Source organism: Periophthalmus magnuspinnatus, chromosome 2 (genome assembly GCF_009829125.3).
Source record: "Periophthalmus magnuspinnatus isolate fPerMag1 chromosome 2, fPerMag1.2.pri, whole genome shotgun sequence".
In the NCBI taxonomy this organism is placed as follows: Eukaryota; Metazoa; Chordata; class Actinopteri; order Gobiiformes; family Gobiidae; genus Periophthalmus; species Periophthalmus magnuspinnatus.
The window spans coordinates 10,347,996-10,367,816 of NC_047127.1; the positions used below are offsets into that span (position 1 = coordinate 10,347,996).

Here is a 19,821-nt window from a genome sequence, read left to right on the forward strand (position 1 = left end):
TGTTTCAAGAATACTGTGTTATGATTTGTCGTCACACCACTGTAAATTATGCTTAGGGATTTTACAACCTCGTCATGATTTTTAACCTATGATTAATAAAAACTTGTGAAATACATATTGGTTTCATTCACGTTCTCTAAAATCTGACCTGCTTTATGAATGAAGAAAGACTGTTACTATGATATAAACAGCCAACGAGTTATATTTGGGTTTATCTTTAGGAGTAGATTAAAGTAAAGTGGGACTAAACACCCACTCCATCCATAACCACAATTCAAACAAAGCTGCTAAACAGTACAGTAAAAGCCAAAGGTAAATCAGTAAATCTGTCAGATGGACAAAAAGTTGTAGGAGTGAAGACGTTTCGCTACAAAACGTCTTCACTCCTACAACTTTTTGTCCAGTTGACAGATTTACTTTTGGCTTTTGCAATGGATCAGACCTGGACGACTGAGGGATTACACAGAGTACCTGGAGGACTAAAGAAGAGGTATAAGGAACAGCGTGATTGGTCTAACAGGTATCCGCACTTCAAACTCCGCCCCCGCAGCCAGGTGTTTGTAATCATGTGCCATCATTAAGCGGTAGTTTTCAAGTTAACAGCTAACTTTTACCTTTAGTTTAGCCGTGATTGTCGGTTTCAGGGCTGAAATTTGGAGTTGTTTGGAGTACAAAAACACAGTGGAGCACTTCCTGTATTACCACGTGACATCACAAGGTGGAACAGAGTGTTTTCAGTTTGAGAGAAGAACTCCTAAATATGCAGGACCTGTGTTAAATGTGTGAATGAAACAAAACACAACTCCAGGTCTGTTTTTTATGAGGAAACAACATTATAACATAGATAGAGCATAAATAGCATAAAATGGGCCCTTTAAGTAAAACCAGTTTTGCCCAGAAGCATTAAGCCTCCTTATCTAAAATGTATCAAAATCTTTATTGAAAACCAAAAGTAACACAAACGTAACATTTATTTCTCATCATTTCTAGGAAAGATATTTTATTTACATTATTGCGACGTGAACAAACTTTTACATTTGACTCATATATATTAACCTCACGTATCCCTCGTCGAATACACATTAACTTTACATTGGACCTCTAGTGATGCAATGCTTAACAAAAATATGACTTTCTAAAACTCAAACTGACATTGTAAAAAAAAAAAAAAAAATCTTGAGAGCACCACAAATGAGGTAAAGTGACAGTACACGTTAAAAAGTACAAAACATTTCAGATCCAAAACGCCTTCCTATTTAGACACTTTAAAAGTTCCTAAACAAAAACATGATACAATACAGAATAGAAGCAGCTGGAGGCAAAAGTTTGGCAAATGATAACTCAGAAGTTTACAAATATTTCGATACTCGATACAGATTCCGATACCACAACGATAACTAAAAGAAAAAACACTATTTAGACAGTAGAATGTCATTTTCAACTAATTATAGTTTCTTTTATATTGCCACGTGGCCTAGTTTTAGTATTATCTGATTTTCGATACTTCTGACAACCCTAATCTAGATATTTTACATCCTTACCCACAAATTATACTTTTTGTGAAGCTCAAATATAACGATGAGGCTAATAATTGTATGTTTTTATCCTTTGCAATAGGAAAACAACTTAAACATTTTGACACAGGACAATGAAAACATTATTTTTTCTTAAAACTATTGTTTTTTTGACCTGATGTCTATTAACAATTACAAATGTGATGTGATCTTCTTCATTTTGACCCCCAGTTGCCTCCATTCCTGAATTTTTAACATCTGATGGCTTCATTTTAAAGGTCCTATAGTACATAAAATTAACTCTTGTGAGCTTTAAGTCATGTTATAATATTGTTATCTCATCAAAAACAGACCTGGAGTTGTGTTTTGTTTCATTCACACATGTTTTATTAACAATTCAGTAGTAGTTTTCAACTTAACAGCTCCTTTTACCTTTAGTTCAGTAGAAATTGGCAATTCCGGCACTAAAATGATCCAAATGGTTCTAGTGAAGGTGTGTGGAGTTTAAAAACACAGTGGAGCACTCCCTGTATTACCACATGATGACATCACAAGGTGGAACAGAGCCTAAATATGCAGGATTTGTGTGTTAAACATGTGTGAATGAAGCAAAACACAACTCCAGGTCTGTTTATGATGAGGAAACAACATAACAGATCAGAAGGTATCGTACAGGTAATATGGGCCCTTTAAAGCATTTATAAAAATCTTACCGCCCTTCTCAATAGTTTAACATCACTTTAACCTGTCTTTGTCCATCTAGTTCCATCATAGTCTCCGGTTCATCAGGTTGGGGTTGTTATTGTTGTTTGTGGCTGTGTTCTGTGGCGCCTGCAGTTTCCCCGGTCCGCCTGAAGAGCTGGGGGCGCTCGCGGGCACCTTGATGGTTGCGTAGTTCTTGGGTTTGGGGATCTTAGTGGGCCCGGGGCGTCGGAATGCTTCTAGAGGGATCTGCGGAGGAACAACATATACGGATAAGTGTTTTAATTCAAGCTTTTAAGATTTTGTGTAACAGTGAAAGTTGTAACAAGATGTATTTCCCAGTTTTATGCGCAAAAAGTCGTGTTCCATTGGTAAATCATTTTATTTTAAAGTAAAATTTATTCAAATCAAAATAAAATGCAGCTAATTCAAGTAATTTAAACTTGGAAGGATTTGATTTTTTTTTTTAGTTCCACCACAGACCACTAGATGTCAGTAGAGGATGTGATTTCACTGCTGTGGCTCTGGTGTGAAAATGTGTTATGTCACTTTATGTATCATGAATTAAATACATAAATACACATATATATTTGAATATCGAGTATGTCCAGAGGTGGGTAGTACTCAGTTACATTTACTTGAGAGTAACTTTTTAAAGAAATTGTTTAAAAATTGTGGTCACTCTTCCCACTGTGAGTTCCCACTGCACCACTCCTTCACATATGATTTAGTTTGTCTCATTTTTGTGTTTATCCTTTGAAAATACCAGATTTTGTGCATTTTTTAACGCTTTGACTTTCCAATTATATTAACTTCAAATTATAAATCAGATGTTACTCTTTAAGTTACTCTTAGTTGTAGCAGCAGCTTTAAGTTTGCCTTTATGTTCAGTAAAATGTGTCTTACCCCAGTTCAGATATACTGTATAAGCAGCTCTAGGTCTGTGTGTTGTCTGCATCTATTTATAAAGTGTTGTATTGTACCATAATCAGAAAGTGCATGTTAGCATACTAGCTGTTGATAGCATTACGTGACCGCAAAACTCCACTCTGATCTCTGTATGTTATGAAAAATGCTTATAAACTCATCACAGTGAATAATTAGGATGTTCTGAGCGCCTAAGGTAAGTGAGGAATAACTTTGGGCCACTGCAAACCGTTTAAAATGAACTAGTTCTGATTTTCACGTTTTCAAGACACTAAAAATCACGTCATTCAAATTATGACGATCGTATTCTTCCACGTGGAGTTGACCTGGAATTACTGTATCATTTTGAACGTGGGTCTACTCTAGTATTGTCATGATACTACAATTTTAAACTTTTAATGCAGATTCTGATAATAAAAAAGCACTCTTTATTTAAATATAGAATGTGATTTTCAACATTAAATGGTAGTACTTCCTTTTCTATTCCCATGTGGCCTTATATCTGTGTAATCCCTCAGTCGTCCAGGTAGGTTCCATACTGGTCCATGTGTGTGTACTAGTCTATGTGTTTTATACTTGTCCTGATTCAGCTCAAGATCATTCTAAAACTATTCAGGAAAGGTTCATTTCTGTCCTGTGAATGTGACTTTTTTAGTATCGATACCTGCTCAAATCATCTAGTTTTGACACTAGTTTTAGCATCAATACATATCAAATTTTTAATACTTTTGAAAAACCAACATTTGTCATTTCATTTTTCCATTTTTTTGTGTGTCATCCCCGACTGTTTCTACTTAGTTTCCATCAGCAACAATACAATACTTTGAAAAACATCCCGTCACTTTTATCGTGGCATGCTAACGGTGCATTAACTGTCTCTCTTGCGCTAGGACTTAGACTTGGACTTAAGACTTGGATCGGACTAACGCGTGTCTTTTGTTCTCGTGTATCAGCAGTGCAGACCGAGTTCACTTCCTCTGCCCCCGGGACTCAGCCATGACGACACAGCTGTCTCCACGGCAACCAAACACACGCTTTGTTTTGGTGCTGGTGTGGCGGTGGGAAAGGGCTACTTTTACAGCGTCGAGCGTCTCACATACTCAACACAAAGCCCATTCACTTTACAAGGAGGTTTTTATTGTACCTCGAGGTGAAGGTGAGAAAGTATTTGTGAAAACTGTTGTTGGTTCTTTAGTTTGCGATGAAAGTGAGTGAATAGGTTTGGCCCGAGAGGTGGGTAATGGAGCCAAAAGTTGTGCTCAAGTAGGAGTAATGTTACTTCAAAATAATATCTCTCAAGTGGAAGCAGAAAGACGTGATCCAACAAATCACTTAAGAGTAAAAAAAAAAAAAAAAAAATATTTGGGATTAACAAATACTCAAGTAAAAGTAACAGCTGGGACGTAACATCTGATTTATAATTTGAATTTGATGTAATTTAAAGGACGGAACGTTAAATACTGCACAAAATCTGGTGTTTTCAAAGCACAGACACAAAAATGAGACAAAATAAATCACATCTGAAGGAGCAGGGCAAGAAACACGAATGTTTAAATCATTTCATATTGTCGACATACAGCTTTTGTCACGTACTCACAGTGGGAAGAGTAACTAAAACTTTTACTCAAGTAAGAGTACTGCCACTTCAATAGGAGTAAAAATATGCTGCAAGAAAAGGCAATGAGTAAATGTACTACCCACGTCTGTTAGGTTTACGTCATAATGTTTTAAACTGGCTAAAAAGCTTAAAATTCAGTTGGAGGGTTTTGTTTTTTAACTGTCAAAATGCAGATGTTATAACCTGGTTTATGGTTAATATCTTAGTAATTTTCCACATGAAACAAAAGTCACTGTTTTCAAACTCTCTATTTTGGTGAATACGGCATTATTCAGACATAGAGTTAAAGCCAATAGATTAATATGTCCCAAAATCGACCCAATAACATAAATAATACATGTCTATATATGTGGATTTTAACACCCATGAGAGTTATATAGACCACCACTCCACTCTGCACAGTGTTGATGTCATCAGAATAGCTTGAAGTACTGTAATTCACAACTTTAGATACTTGGCTACTTTTAAAATGTCTCTTATTAACTTCCATTTTTAGTTTCACACTTCTATAATAATTAATACATAGTCAAACCTGTAGTTGTCGCATAAGAGTCGAGTTACTTGAGTGACTTTTAAAATAAATTGTACTTTTCAGAGTACTTTTCCAGCAGCAAACCTGTACTTTTACTCCCACTTGAGTCATATTTGTGTTAAAGTAGCAGTACTCTTACTTGAGCAAAAGTTGTGGTTACTCTTCCCACTGCGAGTAATTCTACATTTGTGTTTTTTGCACCGCTCCCTAACGCTCAGATATGATTTTTATGTCAAATTGTGTGCATTATTTGAATGTTTTGTCCTTGAAATGACTTGAGTACAATTTCTGGCTACTCTACCCACCTCTAAGTATTTGTATAAGTATGCTGAAGTGGTAGTAGTCCGAGTCATCCTGAGTGCGTGGGGGTTAGCTGAGGTCACGCTGCAGTCCCAGCTGTGCTCTGCCTGATCAGGTACTGTCTAATGAATAGCACTTTGTTTTAAACCAGACGACTTTGAGTGACTCCACCAGCTGTGCTCCTCTCTACTCATCTCAAACCCAGAACGAGGATTTTCTCATAGTGATACTTGATGCACTCATGTTGTACCACTTGTTCCACTGTAGCTGCAGAAAGTAATTACACTTCTGAAAATGCATACGACAGGTAGTAGTTAAAATCACTCTAAATCTTGCCTAGTTTTTTTTGTTTTGTTTTGACTTCCTGGTTGGACTTGCAGCAGATGTGACATACGCAGAGGTAATTGCATAACTGTAACCTAGCAACCATCACATTAGCAAGGGCCAAGACTTGTCTAAATTACACAACAGTGAGGATTAGACGACTAAAAACACAGGACAACACCTTGATTTGCTGAAATGAAGGTTTAAACTGTCAGAAAAAGTCCTCGCTTGTGCGTAAATTGCTTCTGCATTTTGGAGGTTGATGACATAAATAGAACTCAGCGCTACTTCCTGTTTTTTTGTACTTTTTTTTTGTCGACTTATGGTTCCACAAACTGACACTTAGATGATGTGAAACTATGATAAATATTGACCAGAGGGGCTGTCCCACCAAACCAAGTCAGAATTAGAGAAACCTGGCCATGAAAACCTGCCATATGCACTTTAAACTTTAAACTGCTTTGTAATTAGGATAAATTATAATTGTGATTACAACTATTGCTCAAATAAATGATAAAAAATACATGTTTAAAAAAATAATGCTCAAATTTTGTTCTAAATAATAATAAAAATAACTAAATAAATAATAATAATAATAATGATAATAATAACAATACAAAATAATAATAATAATAATAATAATAATAATAATAATAATAATAATAATAATAAATACATCTATTCTGTGTCAGCTGTTTTATAATAATTGTTTAAAAATTATGATTTCAAATAATATCGACCCCAAATTGTGCAGTTTAGGTATGGGACAATATGTGCGATTATCATGGACAAAATACATTTGATTAACGATTATATCACGATAGTTATTAAAGTTGCTGACAGTTATGGATATGTATATGATCATTTTAATGCTATGAATAAGCTACATGTTTAACTGCGCTTTGTTATAAGTGAAAACAACTACAATCTAGCGTAGAACATTAAGGATAAGTAGTTTTTTTCTGCGCATTCTGGTGACGGAATGGCGATTCTCACGATAAACGATATTCTTGTTTATCGTCCCATCCCTAGTCCCAGTATAGATGCAAACTTAAAACATGAGTGTAGTATTTGTGTTAGAATGCAAGCCCATAGGAGCGCACTCACTTCATGTTTTTTGCGTGAGAAATGGACCACACCAGGTTTAGTGATTGGGTGACTTTACTGTGCATGCATCAAAAATAAAACCAAACATTTGTTAAAAATATAGATTTCAACCCCTTTCATTTTAAAACTCTTTTTTTTTTTCTTATAAGACAATCAAAACGTGCTGTCTGGAGTAGATCAACAAAAAAAAAAAAAAAAAAATGGCAAGCATCAGACTATGAGATCAACAACTTCGGCACACAGCACATCGCACAAGTACTGTTTAACATGAAGTATAAAAATATCATCATCATCAGTGAGGAGGGTCAGTCTGCATGGCAAAAACACCATGGAGTAATACAGTAAGTGCACATGGGTTAAACCTGTTGGTAAAGATGCACTATGTCACTTTTCTGGTGGGCGATCTGCTGCCTGCTTGTCTCGATGGAAATGTAATTGCTTTGCCTCGAATGTTCCACAGTATGACATTCAACCTATCTATGTTGTGTGAGAAATTGCTCGATAAAACATTCATTCTTATTTTTTGTGGGGGTCGTCGCTCCACAGATCTGACTTGTAGCTTGAGAAAAACGAGGAATTTTACTTCTATTGGGTATTAACTGCTAGATCACCATGTTACGTTTTATCGTTTTGGAAATGTTTATTCTTCAAAACAATGTATTATAAGTTTCTTTTTGGTTTTCGATGGTCCGGGTTCCCCTTCCCATTGCTCTCTGCGCTAAGTGACTCCTCCTTCAGAGCGCTATCACAACACAATCGGCGTGCATATATGTTAGAAAGCTAAAGAAAAAAAATCTATTTTGCATAACACGCCCGATTTAATGCCATACTGAGGAACATTCCCAAGCAATAACATCATGGAAACAAGTAGGCTCATGATGCTCATCTAGAAAAGTTACATAGTCCATCTTTTTAAGTAACGTTGTGATGCGGTAATCGTTTGGGTTCATGCAAAAAACAGTTAATCTTTAGTTAACTCACTCATGACCAAGCAAAACATACAATTCATTAAAAAAAAACAAAAAAAACATAAAAAAAACAATGCATGGCTCAAGGAGAAGGGCTGTGGATCGGGTGGTGGTGGGTGGTGGTAGGATGGGCGTCTAAGAGGTTGGGGCACTGGCTCTCGGGTGGATGGGTGGATGAGGAGATGGTCAGTCAAAAGCGTTACTTACTGTTATTTGTGAGGGCCTTTGCACTGGGCTGGCGCTGGGCTTAATCATTATGCTACTGGTGATTTTGTTGTTTGCTTTGGGAGGAGGCGTGCTACAGTTCGCCAACACCTGAGTCCTCTGCTCCTGCGTGGGACTTCCGATGTTCAGAAACGGGCTCCCTAGGTGAATGTGGATCTTGTTGTCTTCCGTGGTGATGACGTTGGGCCCCGTGCTGTTGGACCTCTGCACCTGCCAGCCGCCCTGCCTCTCCGGGGTCACCCTGAAGACCGCGTGCCCGCCCACCACCTCCACGGGCTCGCCGGGCACTATCTGGATCGGGGACATCGCTCGGTCAGGAGTCACGGAACCGCACGAATCCGGGGTCATGGCTCTCGACAACGCCGTCACGGAGAACGGAGATGCGGTTCTGTCCGGGGAGCACGGATCGTCCATCGTTTTGAATTTGGGGGACATGGGCTTTGCGGTGGGAGATAGCGAAGCGTTCTGGATGATGGTGATCCTTTGTTTGGGTGGCGCTCCGCTGGTGGGGATGACGGCCGTGCTGGTGAAGGATTGGGGCGGTTCGGAGGTGGGGCTAGTGATCTCTAGAGTGGCGGTGCTCTGGCTGAGGTCGGGGGTCACTTTGATGTGCAGAGGCTGACCTGGGGTGTGGGTCAAAACCACGTCGCCGTTTTGCCGTGGGGACACATTACCGTTCATCTGATGCACCGGCTCTTTGCTTTTCAACATTGGCGCTCGGGCTCTACGCATGTTGTTAAGATTATTGACATTATTCATCATGGAAGAGCTGCACTTGTTTATTTGAAGCTCGTTGTTGTAATTCACGTTGTCTTCAGATTCGCTGTACAGCTTCCCATTGACCACAGCTCGTTCCAGTGGCACCATGGTTTTGTGCTGGGGAGACATTAGGTCCAAAGGCTCTGTTTGGACTTCTTTGGTGGACAGGTGGAGGTCTGAGAAGCGCCTGCCGTTCATGCCCGGGCGCAGGCTCTTGCTAAACCTCCTGTACCTCTCCAGCTCTCTCGTGAGGCCCTCCATCTCCCTGGAAAGCTCCTTGTTCCGGACTTCCTGCTGGGTGAGCTTCCTCTGCAAGCTGGAGTGATCCGTTTTCATCCTGCACATGGAGTCCTCCGTGCCCATGTAATCGTGTATCTTCTCTTTGAGCGCAGCTACTTCTCGGCTCAGGTGGCTGGATTTCGCCTCCTCTTCCTTCAGTCTCTTGTACAGAACCGTCTCCTGATTACACTCTTTCTTTTCGGCGAGCTGATATTTTGACAGTTCCTTCTTTGAAATTTCCAACTCTTCCATCAGCGCCTTGGCTTTCTCTTGCTCGTTCGTGAACCTCTTCTCGAGTAGTTCAAACTCCTCTGTCTTAAATGCGTCGCCTTCTACCACTTTCATATCTTTAAGCTTTCGTCTCAGCCTCTCCACTTCCTGCGTCAAGTCTTTCACCTTGTTGTCCTCTTGTTGGAAGCGGTTTGCGATTGGTGTTTTGATGTGCTCCTCTTTGGCCTTGTTTCTCAGATACTCTCTCTCGACTGTCTCCAAGGCCTGTAGACGTTTCTTCATCAGGCTGATTTTAGACTCCAGATCACCGCTCCTCTCCTCCTCTGATCTCAGCTTAGCTCTCAGTTCGTCTCTCTCTTTGGTGGCGCTGCACATTCTCTCTTCCAGCTCGGCCTTTGACCTCAGGGCCTTCTTGCTCTCCTCAATGAGCTTCTCTGTCACCGTGGTTACCTTGTCCTGCTCCGCCTGAAGCTTCCCCGTGCTGCTATGCACTTTGTTCTCCATCTGCTTCAGCTTTTCGCTCATGGTTTTCCTCTCATCCACCAGCATCACTGTTAGCGTCTTTAGCTTGGACAGATCTTCTTTTAACGTTAGCTCGCTCTTTGCTAACTGACTCTCCGCAGCTTCCAGTTCTCTGACTCGACCCTGTAAGCTTTCCAGTTCACTGAATAGCAGCTTGGATACCGTTCGCTCCTTGTCGAGGTTGCTTTTGAGGGCGTTGCATTCCTGTTTGCTCTTGCTAAACGCGTCCTCTAACTTCTCCAAGTCCATAATTCTGAGGTTGAGTTTATCCACTTCGGACTTCAGACTCTGGCTTTGGACCGCCTCCTTCTCCAGTTTTTTATTGAGGTCTCTGCAGTGATCCTCCATTCGGATCAGCTCCTCGTCCTTGCCCTCCATCTCCAGCACGCGCTTCCGTAGCTCCTCCAGCTCGGACATGAGGCTGGAATTGCCGCACTCGCCACGGCTGATCTTGTCCCTGATCTCCTGCAGCTCCTCGTCAGCTCGCCGCAGAGTCTTGTTGCTCTCCTCCAGCTCGTCCAGCGTTCGGCTCAGGGCGGAGAGCTTGTGGCGGAGCTGGCGGTTGTGCGCGTCCTCGTGGGTTAGCTTGGCGGTCATGGCCTCTTGCTCCTGGTGGTGTTTTGCGGCCTGGTCTCGGAGCTGTTCCTCTAAGCGTCGGACCTTCTCCTCCTCCTCGTGCAGGCGGGCGGTGGTCGCGCTCAGCTCCTCTTGGGCCTGGGAGGCGGAGGCGCTGGCTTCTTGGACCTTGGCTGTTTGCTGCTGGAGCTGCTCACTCAGGCGCTGCTGTTCATCCACGACCATCAAAGCAAAAGACTTGAGTTTGGTCAGCTCCTCCTTCAGACCTGAGACCTTTGAGTTGTGCTCCTCGTCTTTTCTCTCTTGGTAGGCCTTCTCCTGATCGATCAATAGTTTCAATCTGCAAAGACAAAAATGAACCATATGTCAAAATACGTCATTATAATTTTTCATCCCAGATCTGTGTGTTATATTTAAAGAAATATCTGAGATGAGTGTTCCCAATTCTTTTGTTCTTTGTTCTGTAAAAGCAAACATCTGTTGTGTCCGATGTGTCCAAAAAAAAAAAAAAAAAAAACACACAAAGAAAACTTGAACTGGTCAAATTGTGTTCACTAGTGTCAAATTTAAATAGTACTTAGTTACATTTACTCAACAAAAGCCATTTTAATCCCATCGTAAGTAGTTTTCAGATTCAATACTTTTACTTCTACTCAAGTCATATTTGTATTGAAGTAACAGTACTTTTACTTGAGTTAAAGCCCCACTGTAAGTCTACAAGTGACAAAAGCTGTATGTCGACAATATGAAATGATTTAAACATCTGTGTTTCCTTCAAATATGATTTAGTTTGTCAGATTTTTGTGTCTATCTTTTGAAAACCCCAGATTGTGTGCATTAGTTAATGTTTTTTCCTAATATTTTTTTACGTTTCAAGAGCCAATACGCTGTACTTCTCCTTGAGCAATAATATTTTGAAGTAACTGTACTCCCACTTTATTTTAGCCCTTCTAGATTTTCATTTTACGGTGTATAAAGTTCCCAGCGGACCCTCGCCTCCTCTCACCAACACACCATAAACACTTGGATTCCTCGTATTCCTGGAAGAACATGGCCGTGTTTATGTCATGGAAAACTTCGCACGCCGTAAAAACAATAGTTAAACTCTCTCGTAATCTCAAATAATAGACGTTACTCTTGTGTTGCCAGCGAATTAATATTTGTTGGAAAAGGGTGTCTTAAGAGGAGAGGTGGGTAGTACTCAGTTACATTTACTTGAGTAAGTTTTTAATGAAATAGTGCTTTTCAGAGTACTTTTTTAGCAGCATACCGGTACTTTTACTCCTGCTTGAGTCATATTTGTATTGAAGTAACAGTACTCTTTCTTGAGTAAAAGTTGTGGTTACTCTTCACAGTGTGAGTAAGTGACAAAAGCTTTATTTTGACAATTTGAAATGCTTTGAACATTTGTGTTTCTTGCACCGCTCCTTCAAATATGATTTAGTTTGTCAAATTTTTGTATCTATCCTTTGAAAACACCAGATTTTGTGCATTATTTCATGTTTTGTCCTTCAACTTCCATTCAATTCAATTATAAATCCGATGTTACGCCCTGACGGTTACACTTTAAGCTGCTCTTACTCGAATCGTAGTTTTCCCAGATACTTTTTTTTTTTTACTGTTACTTGAGTAATTTCTTAGACTTTGTACTTCTACTTGAGTAATATCATTCTGAAGTAGCATTTCTCTTACTTAAGTGCACTTCTTGGCTCCTCTAACACGTCTACTTAAGAGAAGCACAAACCTACACTTGTAAATTCTTGTTCAAATACTGTTAACTCCGATAAGAGTAAAAGTAGTCCCCAGTGCCCACTACCCCTCCAGCTCCTGTGTGCCCAGCTGCTTGGCATTTCCACCAGATGTCCCATTGGCACGGAACCACCCTGTAATTATAAGGGCTTCCTCCGCTCCCCGAAGCTCAGCCAACACGCTCCATACTTTTTTTTTTCTTTTTTTTTCATATACATTTAAAGGAATTCCCCCGTCCTCCGATTACAGTGCCTCGTGTTTACATAGAAATCCCCCCAAACACACGCACCGCCGGGCCGGGCTGACTCATGCTTTAACTGAAGAGGTGGGATTTACGTGGAGTCTACGGGCTTCTGCAGAGGCTCAGGAGTTCTATGTTACATACACTGTCTGTTATACGCTAGATACAAGTAGGAATGTGCAATCCGTCACATTTCAAAGCTGTGTACAAGTATTGGTCCGATGCTGGTTTTATTTATATTGGTTGGATGGGGGTGTCTGTTCTGTACATTGTAAACTGTTAATCTCTCACATTAGCCCTGGATATGACACCTTTCTATGTAATGTTTTTTTTTTTTTTTAATCTACTGTGGAAAATCTTTAAATAAATCATACATACATAAAAAAAAAAAAAAAAAATCGGTTGGATTAGGTATCGGCTTCCAAATATCGGTTCAGGCTGGGCACATACTTTGACGTAATAAGACGATTTACTTAGTCGTAATTGGTCCAGACAGTCTCATAATGTTTGAACTTTTATTAGCGCCAAATTGTTCTGTAGTTACTCGTGGGATAATGACTACGTAATACAGTTTTGTCGGATCAGTTTTGTCTTATGTTAGTTTTGTTTTAATGGAATAAACGGTGTTTTCTGTCTCTGCGCTGGTATCGGTTGATATCGGGGATCAGAACCGAAAAAACTGGATCGGTTATTGTTACAAAAATTATGTAGAATATAGAGAAATATTTAGAAAAATTGTGTTGAGTTGTACGGGCATTCGCCGAATCTACAGTGGATTTAAAACGGGATTTGCAAAACTTTATTAATGAAAAGTAATAAGTCAATTCTACTTCTACGGGTTTACTCTGATAGTACATAAGTAGTACATGGCGGCATATAGTGGTATTCCAATAGTCCGAAGTATCCAATGTATGTAGAGTTGCCAAAAATTGTACTCAAAATAACATTACTCATGTAGAAGTACAAAGTAGTGGTCCAAACACCTTACTTGAGTAAAAAGTATTTGAGGAAACCACTCGCCGAGTACAAGTAGTTGTAAAAGAGTCAAATCTGATTTATCAAGTTCGAGTTTATGTAATATTAAGGACAAAACATTACAAAACTTTATTAATGAAAGGTAATAAATCAGTTCTACTTCTATGGGTTTACTCTTATAAGTAGTACATAATAGTATATAGTTGTACTCCAATAGTCCAAATTATCCAACTTAAATTGTGCGCTTGCTAGTGAAATTTTTGGCAACGTGTGTAGAGTTGCCAAAAATTGCACTCAAAATAACATTACTCAAGTAAAAGTGCAAAGAAGTAGTCCTTAACCTTATTTGAGTAGAAAGTATTCGAGGAAACGCCAAGTACGAGTAGTTGTAAAAGAGTCAAATCTGATTTATTAAGTTCAAATTAATGTAAAATGAAGGACAAAACATTACATAACGCTCAAAATGTGGTGTTTTTCAAAGGATGGACGCAAAATGAGACAAGCTAAATCATATCTGTCACTTGTAGACTCACTCACAGTGGGAAGAGGAGCCCAAAACTTAAGAATACTTGCACTTTCCAATATATGACTCAAGTAAAAGTATGATCTGTGGTACTACCCGGCTCGCTGAATATTTTGTCTGTAGTAAAAAGTAGCGTGACAGTTTCTTGAAGAATTCTCCTAGATTACCTTGTGAAACCCTAGTCGTAGTACGTGGATAAGAGCCTGCATTTCCACACAGTCTGCGATTCAGCCCGGTGTTATCAGCAGGGCAGATATGAAGCTATAATATGCCCTCACTTTGATACGGTAACGTGAGTGATGACGTGTGATAGCGAACAAGCACAAAACATGCCGTGCTAACAATTTGATAAGAGCACGAAAGTTTGCAGAATTTGAACTGTGAAAACTAAGTTCGCAAAAGTAAAATTTGCTACTTTTTGTCCAAATTTTAACTCTGAAGATGTGATTTTATAAAGTTACAATTCAAACATTTCCACTAGTGCTTTATGTTGCTGTCTGTGTCTGATGAGATCTTGTTTTTTGGAATGACATCTGACTTCATAGAATACTAAATTTTGGAAAATCAATCTCCATTTGCAATTTTTGATCCCAAATTTTAAACAAAAGCGCGAAACTGAAATATAAACTGCTGAACTAATACAAGAATCCCCTTTCAGAACATGTAGAAAGTTCTGAAATAAGGGGTTATATCATCTTTACACATAAAAAATACACGTTTGCAGACTAATTGTGTTTCTCAAAAAGTTGCAGCTTTTGTGATTTCATAATTTTGCCAACTTTCCATTTTAAAAGTGACCGAATCCCTTGTAAAAAGTTTTGCAGAACCTACCTGTGTCAAAGCCTCCCGCGTCCCGCCGTTGCTTCTAGCCTAAGATCCCGTGCTCTCTGTGTGAGCCCTCATACCAAACAATAAGGGATGTGCTCCTGAGTCCTGCCTATGCACCATTACATCATCAGCATGGCCTTATATGGAGCTGCTCACTGCACGCGCTCAGAAGGCGGCGTGATAGCTAACAAGGGCTAGCGTGCGCACGGGAGGTACATGTGTGCGCCTGTGTTTGTGTGGGAGAAGCCTTCTGTTTAACACGAGGATGTGGTGGAGCGAGAGAGGAGGCGTTTGACCAAAGTAAAGTGTGAAATATCTGCCCGTTCTGTCACTGCCGTAGACGACTCAACTACTCCTCTTCCTGCTGGTGATTTGTTAACTTCAGCCTGTTGAGTTAAAGAGCCCGTGTTACGCTGTTTTCTGATCTGTTATAATGTTGTTTTCTCATCCAAAACATACCTGGGGTTGTGTTTCGTTTCATTCACATGTTTAACACACAAAACCCGCATATTTAGGCTGAGTTCTTCTCTCAAACTGAAAACACTCTGTTCCACCTTGTGATGTCATCGTGTGGTAAAACAGGAAGTGCTCCACTGTGTTTTTAAACTCTACACACCTTCACTAGAATCATTTGGAGGATTGCAGCCCTGGAATTGCGAGTCTCTGCTGAACAAAAGGTAAAAGGTAGACGTTTACTTGAAAACTACCACTTCATGACATCACAAGGTGGAACAGAATGTTTTGAACTTTGGACATGTAGACAGACTAATAATAAAAGGTTACTCGAACATGTGTGAATGAAACAAAACACAAGGTTTATAACATGGCTAAAAGCTCACAACAGTCAAATTTGTGTAAAAAAACCTAACAACTTTTAACTAAATACAGAGAAATAATAAAACTTTAACATAACCAGGAAGGAGACAATGCAAAGAGAAAAGCCCAGTTTTTGTTGTGTGGACTCATGTGAAACAGATATAAGTGCTGATACTACTCATTTTTATGGTTAACATGATTATATTTAAGACTTCACTTAAAAATCTTGCTTAGTTTTTTTTAGTTTTATAATTTTGGGGAAGTTTAAAAGTTTGCTGCCAGAGTCCAAACAGGAAGTAGATATGTAGAGGTATGTTAAGTAGCAACCACATTAATAACACGAGCCAAAACCTGTCTAAATTACACAATAGTTGTAATTTATTTTTACTTGTCAAATCATAACTCCTTTATTTTGTTAAATGAAGGTTTAAACCGTCAGAAATGGTCAGTTCGGGACATAGACAGAGGGATTTTGTTTTAGACCTCAGCGCTACTTCCTGTATTTTCCAACTTTTTTGTCTGAATTTCTTCACAAACCACCACTTAACTGATGTAAAACTATGATTATATTCACCGCAGGTACTATCCAAAACCAAGTCTTATAATATTAATCCGTCAAATGCGCTTTAATGGTAACTCTTGGTGGTGGTAGGCCGCAGCTGCTCTGGGGACGTGAAGCTGCCAATTTGCACCACCGGCCTCTCCAACCACCACCAACACACGCCACATTCATACAAGGCAAGGTGGGTGTGTTGCCGAAGGACACAACGACAGAACTCTAACCACTGAGCCACTGCTTGTCTCCATGGAGATGTTTTTGCTTTTCTCCGCAGTATGGCATTAATAGAGAGTAGTGGAAAACTGTCCGACTGTAACGTTAAACAGCACAAATCAGCTCACCTGTTGTTGTAGTTCAGCTAAGTCACTTGAATACAGTCAGATTGTGTTAAAATAAAGCTCAGATTAAAGTCTAACTAGAGTCACAGCTTCACACAGAGTAGAGCCTCCAGTTAGTATCGCACCCCCGGGGAATGTGGATGACATCAGTTGAAAAGTATCAATAGAAACTTACAACTGAGAAAGTTTTTTGGCTCCGGAACCTTCCAAGCAAAACACCTTTCAGCTCATTATAATAGTTAATAATTGGGGTGTTATTATCAACTTTGACAACAACTCAAAGTGCCACTCTATAGTCATTGTAAGTGTCTTGCCCATGGGTACAACAGTCACTGCATTTGATCCCAGCTGCGATCAAACTGGCAACCTTCAACCACCGCCAGTAACCATCAACAGAGCGGAAATAAGCTGTCATGCTTGAGATGTACGTTTATGTTCTTTTATTTTACTTCTATGGGGTTTCACTTTCATTTTTGATGCTCTGAGCCCCTCCTCCTCCTCTTGCTCTCTTGCTAAGTCACTCCCCCTTCAGAGCACTCTCACGACACAGTCAGCGTGCATCCAGCTAATGAAACTGCTGCACATCGCATCAGGTTTGTGAAGATGTTGCTAAAAAAAAATAACCGATTTAGCCTAATACCCTCTTTTTAATGCCATACTGTGTGACATGCCATGCAAAGTATTACGTCTCCATGGAGGCAAGCAGGTGTCGGACCCTCCACCAGAAAAGTTACGTAGTGCACATTTAAGTAGTTTGAATTCCCCTTAGATTTCTATTTTTAGCAGATTACAAGTCCAAAGTAAACCACTGCGCTCTGATTACTCTGTCCATTTCCTCACTACAAACTGTTTGCTCCTGGAGTAAACAATTGGGTCATTCAAACGGAGCTTCTCTTTGTGGAGCGTGTGTTCTGTGGTGAGTCCAGAGCAGATGTGAGGGATCAGATGGACATGTTAGCTGTTAGCTGTTAGCCGTGACTAGCCTGGGTGCAGTGATAAATGTGAATGTTGAGTTATGTAAGATGTGTCCTGTACAAAAGGAGGACAAATCTAGAAGTTTGGGAAGTGGTCAGTGCTATGGCCACATGTCATCACTACAAGAACAATGTCTAAGTTCAAATGTGCTGACTTTACTTTACAGTAGTTTTTTCAAGTTGTTTTTTGCCATGGATCTATTAAAAATAACTGGATAGGATATTGCTCTTTTAGAGCTGTCTGGAGTTGGATTAGTGGCTACTCATTGGTACTACAGTCACATGGTACAACATGTGAGTAGTATGTGTAGTGAGCGATGTGAATGAGCCCAACTGATGTGAATGAACCACAGGTTTAGAACATTAGCATTTATTATTTATTTATTATTTCCTTGCCTCCTTTGTGGCCACTCCACTCGCTCTTGTCACTCAAAGTCTCACGGGGGGTAGTTCAAACTCATGGGAGGTAGTTCAGCATGGTCTATGGGCAGGGCTGGATGTACCTAAGGCTAAACTCGTGACATGCGCCATTGAGCACGGCTCATTGACTTTAATGTTTAGGCCACAGGGCTTGGTTTTTGGCACCTGCCAAAATATCGGTTTTAGTTGCCAATGTAAATTAACATAAATTCCAAAGGAAACATTCAGTGGTTGCCCAAATATCAGCATTAAACCACCTGTCAGGAAAATTGACGCTTTCCGGTGTTAGATAAATAACCCTTTCTTCTCTTGTCTGATAACCAGGAAGTACATGTTAGCATGCTGTTTTTTGTTAGCTTAATAATAATGACAAAACTTTGCTCTGGTTTCTGAAAGTTATGAAAAGTGCTTATGAACTCATCAAGGTGAATAATTAGGATGCTCAGAATGCATAAGGTACATGAGGAATAACTTTGGGCCACTTCAAACAGTTTAAAATGAGCTAGTTCTGTTTCATCTTTTGAAAACAGTAAAAATCTGATATAACGCCTTAAATACTAGCACTAGCCAAAATGAGCTGTTATGAAAGCTCCCATTGATAGACACTTTTCTCCAGGCTGCAGACTCAGATGATGATCGCACTGGAGAGTTGATATCGAGGGGTATATCTCACTTGTCCCGGGTTGAACCAGGTGGGCTCGGCTGGATCTCAAACTGCCTGTGGTCTGGTCTTGCCTGGTATCGTCTGCTCTGTGGCCCTGGGGCTCTGTATCTGACACACGTACATGACATCATCCTGCCAAATCAACGCCATATGTGGCTCCTCTCACTGTCTCTGCAGCGCACTGGAATTCTGCTGTCTTTCTCAACAGGTTTGGGTTGTTTTTTTCCTCTACTTCTCGTGGTTGTAGTTATGGCTACGCGATATAGGCGACACAATAATCAAAATATATCCATAAATAAAACACACAATTCTTCATATGACAGAAATGTACTGTTTGACTGTTGCCAAATCCTGTGTGTATTACCGGTTAAGAAAATAAAATTGGAGATCGAAGTAAGTTCAGAGCAGTGAGCGTGTACAGGTAGCAGTGAAAATGGGTGTAGATCAGTGCAATGATATCTTGAACGCAGGAGAAAAAACATTATGCAAGCAAATACTACTTCAGGTGAGTAAATAGTGAAGGGAAACAACTATAACATGGTTAAAAGCTCTGAAAAGTTGATTTTTCCAGAATACGTCCGCTTTAAGCCATGTATTTTTTTAACATTTCATTCATGATGCAGGGTAGGAGACCTCAGGCGTGACCTTGACCGTTTCATTGGAGCCTCAGGGGACATCTTTAGGGCTTCTTTCCCAAAAGGCTTTTATTATGGTAGTTTACTGTGTACCTAAAGTATTTGCAGAGGATTACATAACCAGGAATGTACGAGGCTGAGACGCTGCCTTGGAACACTGTTCGATTTCACAACAAATTTGTATTTAGTTTGGGTTTGTGAGAGTCTGATGTAGTAGCCAAAAACTGTACAAAAGTAAAAGTACTGATACGTTAAGGTAATATTATTCAAGAAGTAGAAAGTAGTGGTCTAATAGTGTTTTTAGGCAAGACACTTCCTCCACATCGTCTAGTAGCGATGTGGTGTGTGAGTGTAGGTGGTGGTTGAAGGGGTCGATGGGGCAAATTGGCAGCCTAGCTTCAGTTAGTCTACCCCAGGGCAGCTGTGGCTACAATAGCGGCTACAACTTACCACCAATGCGTGTGGAGGGAATGAGTAATACATGAAATTATAAAGAGTTTGAGTGTTTGAAAAAA

At 39.9% G+C, this 19,821-nt stretch overlaps 1 protein-coding gene across 2 annotated transcripts in view; it reads right to left on the reverse strand.

Moving 5' to 3' along the window:
• Positions 1–2,034: 2,034 nt before the first annotated feature.
• The window catches only part of filip1l (filamin A interacting protein 1-like), a 77,437-nt gene continuing 59,650 nt past the window's right edge, over positions 2,035–19,821 (reverse strand). The window contains exons 1-3 of one of the 2 annotated variants that reach the window (XM_033980076.2): positions 14,904–14,968; positions 8,200–10,924; positions 2,066–2,465 (exon numbers count right to left, since the gene is read on the reverse strand). In XM_033980076.2, coding sequence (XP_033835967.2) covers positions 2,283–2,465; positions 8,200–10,809 — 2,793 coding nt within the window. In that variant the 5' untranslated portion in view covers positions 10,810–10,924; positions 14,904–14,968 and the 3' untranslated portion in view covers positions 2,066–2,282. Of the gene's footprint in view, positions 2,466–8,199; positions 10,925–14,903; positions 14,969–19,821 lie in introns of those variants that run through there. The other variant, XM_033982165.2, reaches the window with a different exon arrangement.